At 35.3% G+C, this 3,469-nt stretch overlaps 1 protein-coding gene across 1 annotated transcript; it reads left to right on the top strand.

Annotated features, from left to right (window-relative positions):
• The first annotated feature begins 208 nt into the window (after positions 1 to 208).
• On the top strand, positions 209 to 1,654 carry LOC137572916 (uncharacterized). Its single transcript, XM_068284771.1, has one exon. It carries the CDS (start codon positions 213 to 215, stop codon positions 1,551 to 1,553), a length of 1,341 nt encoding a protein of 446 aa, XP_068140872.1. The 5' UTR covers positions 209 to 212; the 3' UTR covers positions 1,554 to 1,654.
• Positions 1,655 to 3,469: the final 1,815 nt, after the last annotated feature.

Below are 3,469 nucleotides of genomic sequence, written 5' to 3' on the forward strand. Positions count from 1 at the left end.
CTCCACAAAAGCAATTGTCATTCAATTGAAAGGTACAAAAAAAAATCCAACGTGGTAGCCTAACAAATTTTTTTTTATCAACAAATAAGCAGATTGTGCTTTGGAACAATAAATTGTGTTTCAATTTTTAAGCTAAGGTGGAACAACATTTTATTTTACGAGTTTTTCTATGAGAGATAAATAAAAGCTTTTTTTATCTTTCAGATACCATCATGAGCACAGATGAAGTCAAAGTTGTCTGCGACAGGTTGGTTGCCTTCGACTTTATGGACAATCATCCACAGTCGGCGAAAAAATATGCCATCTGGATTCTTTCGCATATGGATATCTTCTGGCGTGGCCGTCTAGTCAATGCATTTTTGGACAATTTGATGATGCCGAAACCGATCTCCAAGCCACGAGAGTGTGTCAAGACATTGCGAGTATTGCACGAGATTACCACATATTGTACGAAAGTGGATGTCCGGCGTCTGGTGATGACAACCGACATAATGGTCCATATGAGAGATATATTAAGTACACATAATGTTCAACTTATTATTGTTCGTAGTTGCCTAAACCTATTAAGTAATCTTATACTGTGCGGTTGGCGGATTCGAGATGCTTTTGGCGAGTCTGGTTTGCTGTATGAGATACTTAAACTAATGCACCAACGGAAAACTATGGAATCGAAGCATAAGCCTATACTGGGACAAGTATTATGGATTTTATATCATTATTTGATGTATAAAATTCCTGGGCCACCTGTGAACGATTTGAAGAAAATAGCTTATACTTTGGCCTCGATACTCTCATATCGTAAGGATGCCGATGTCTTAGTGACCTTATTGAAAATTTCTCGCCTTGTCTCGGAATATCATTCGGCCATGTTTTCAGTGATGATACAAACGGAGCTGTTCGAACGTGTAACGCGATTTTTAATCAGCCCACTCCCTGAAATTCAACGTGAAGCCTTGTTCGTCGTAGCCAATACGTGCCAAATGCATCGCAAACAAAAAAATGTAAAATTATTTCGCTTTCCCCGTTGTATTCTTAATCCTCTTCACATTCTTATTCTTGGTTCTACGGCAAATATTCGCATTTTGGCACTGCATACTCTTGGCGGCATTATCGATCATCGTTGCATACGACCTCATCAAATGCTGAGCATGGTCAAGAAGATTATGTTCTGTACCAGTCACAAGGAATCTGAGCCAGCAGTTCGTCTAGCCGCCAGCTGGGCATTGGTCAGTCTAGCCATGCATTTGGAGAGTCAATATTTTCCACGTTTTATAAAAATGGGTGGACTCAATGCCATATGCGAGCTACTCCATCAAAATCCACCAGTTCAATTAATGCGCAACTTGCTTTCGGTAATTTTACTCATTTTGGAGAGCTATCGGCATTTGAAGACATCCTTAAAGATAATCATAAGAGACAGCAAGATCAGGTCCATTTTGAAGGAGTTGCAAGCAAGTCGCAATGCTTCGATACGTACAATGGCCATATTATTGGACGATCGTTTTATGCATCAATTATGTTGGGTGGATGTATTGGTTCACATGGGCTTGTAAAAAAAAATGTCCAAATTTTTCAAGTTTTTTTTTAATGGTCGCCCTAATTGTAAAATTTCAAAAAAATTTTCAAATAAAACTAGGATGTTTTCTAATATAAAAGAAAATACATATTGCTAAAGCAGAATTTTTTGTCTATCCTAGATAGACGATTTACGGTACATCTTTAAGATGCAAATTCTTTGCTCTTTGCTTGGTATTATATTTGTTTGACATTTTATTCAGTAAAAAAGAAAATTCCGATAAAACAATTTTATACAAATTTCTAATAAATTAATTTTCCTAAATGCGGACCCATTAGTTGATTAAGGCAAATATTAAATTTTCGAAATAGTATACAAATATTTTATAAATGCTTTATAAAAGGTTTTTCCCCTTGATAGAGAGACAGAGTTATATTTACAACACAATAAATAAGTTTATCTTATTGGGCTTTAAGAAATTTAATCAAGTTTTAACTTATACTTCTAAGAAACATATTTGTGTTTGTTATTGTTCTTTTGAAAACCAAATTTTCAATAAAAAAAGAACAAAACTTTTGTTTAAACATTTTGCATTGAATTATTATTACACATGCTAATTGATTGGCAAACCAATCCATGCTAATACATAATTTATTTATGCATTTGCCAAAAGTTCGAAAAGAAAATTCATGAATAGGTTGCCAGATTCTTTTTTGTTATTGCCCATTTGCCAGGCAACAGAACAAAAACATGAAAAAAAGTTGCTCAGCTCTAGCTACCATTTGTATTCAACTTTTCTTTTTATACCCTGTAAAACAGAGGGTAAAAAACGGGCATATATGTAAATACTATTCAAATTGTAGATAACAGTTCATCTGTAAAATATTTCATTAAAATAATTTTTTGGGTATACATTGAAAAGAAAGAAAGTTATTAAACCAAATGGAAACATATGGTTATAGGCACTTACACTTACTTTCTCTTAGGTCCTTACAGGATAACAGCAAGGCGAGTCGAAATTATATGATAAACACTTTTTTTGTTGTCGTTTTTGTCGTTTTTATTCGGTGTGGTTGGATTTACATTTTTGTTTTGTACAATAATTTCACAAACTAATTGTATGTAAATATGTCAAATGAATGTCGTCAACACCTGCATGTGTGCGTAAGTATGTGTGTGTATAAATGTACATACATATGTCTATACATACATATGTACATATATATGCATTTTTGCTTGTGTGTTTGTATTGCATATTGACAATTTCATAAATGCGGTAACATTTTCAATTAAATATGCGCAGCTCGGCAAACACAGCTGAACATATACATACATACATACAAAAATATAGATGTTACGCCTTCAACCCACACACACACACACAGACAAAACCCCTTACCAATTTTAGCAAAGTCGATTGATATGTATATATATACATCTATATCTATATATGTACATATGTAGGTATGTAGATTTGTCGGCGTGCAGGTGTGCAGCTTTTTGGTCGGTTACAAATTGCAAATCAATCAATAAATAATTGAAATGAAAATCATTTTGCTGGTTTCAACTTATCCTTCCTTTCTGCCTGCCATCTCTATCTGCCTTACATCCTTCTCCAGTACTCACCTTTCGCTGCTTCGCAACTGATGCGTTACGCTTCGTTTTGACTGCGTATGCAAATGGGCAAAATTGTGTACATCTATCACTTGGATCGCATCAGCATCCCAGGCACCACATCCCATTCCGAAATACCGAGGCCAAACCAAACCAGACAGAGGGCAAAGTTACTCATAGAATGGCATGACAGGAGAGACATAGAAATTGGATAGAGACGGCGAAAGAGAGTAAGCGAGATGCAAAAGAGGATATTCCATGTGTCCTTCGTCAGGTGTGCAAGTTTAGTGATGAGCTAACTGGGCATGACATACATATGTACGTATGTAGATATATACG

This window comes from Drosophila tropicalis, unplaced genomic scaffold, assembly GCF_018151085.1.
Source record: "Drosophila tropicalis isolate 14030-0801.00 unplaced genomic scaffold, ASM1815108v1 contig_393, whole genome shotgun sequence".
In the NCBI taxonomy this organism is placed as follows: Eukaryota; Metazoa; Arthropoda; class Insecta; order Diptera; family Drosophilidae; genus Drosophila; species Drosophila tropicalis.

What these genes read in the sequence shown, in the direction of transcription:
- LOC137572916 (XM_068284771.1), top strand. Translation starts at nt 213, where the DNA reads ATGAGCACAGATGAAGTCAAAGTTGTCTGCGACAGGTTGGTTGCCTTC.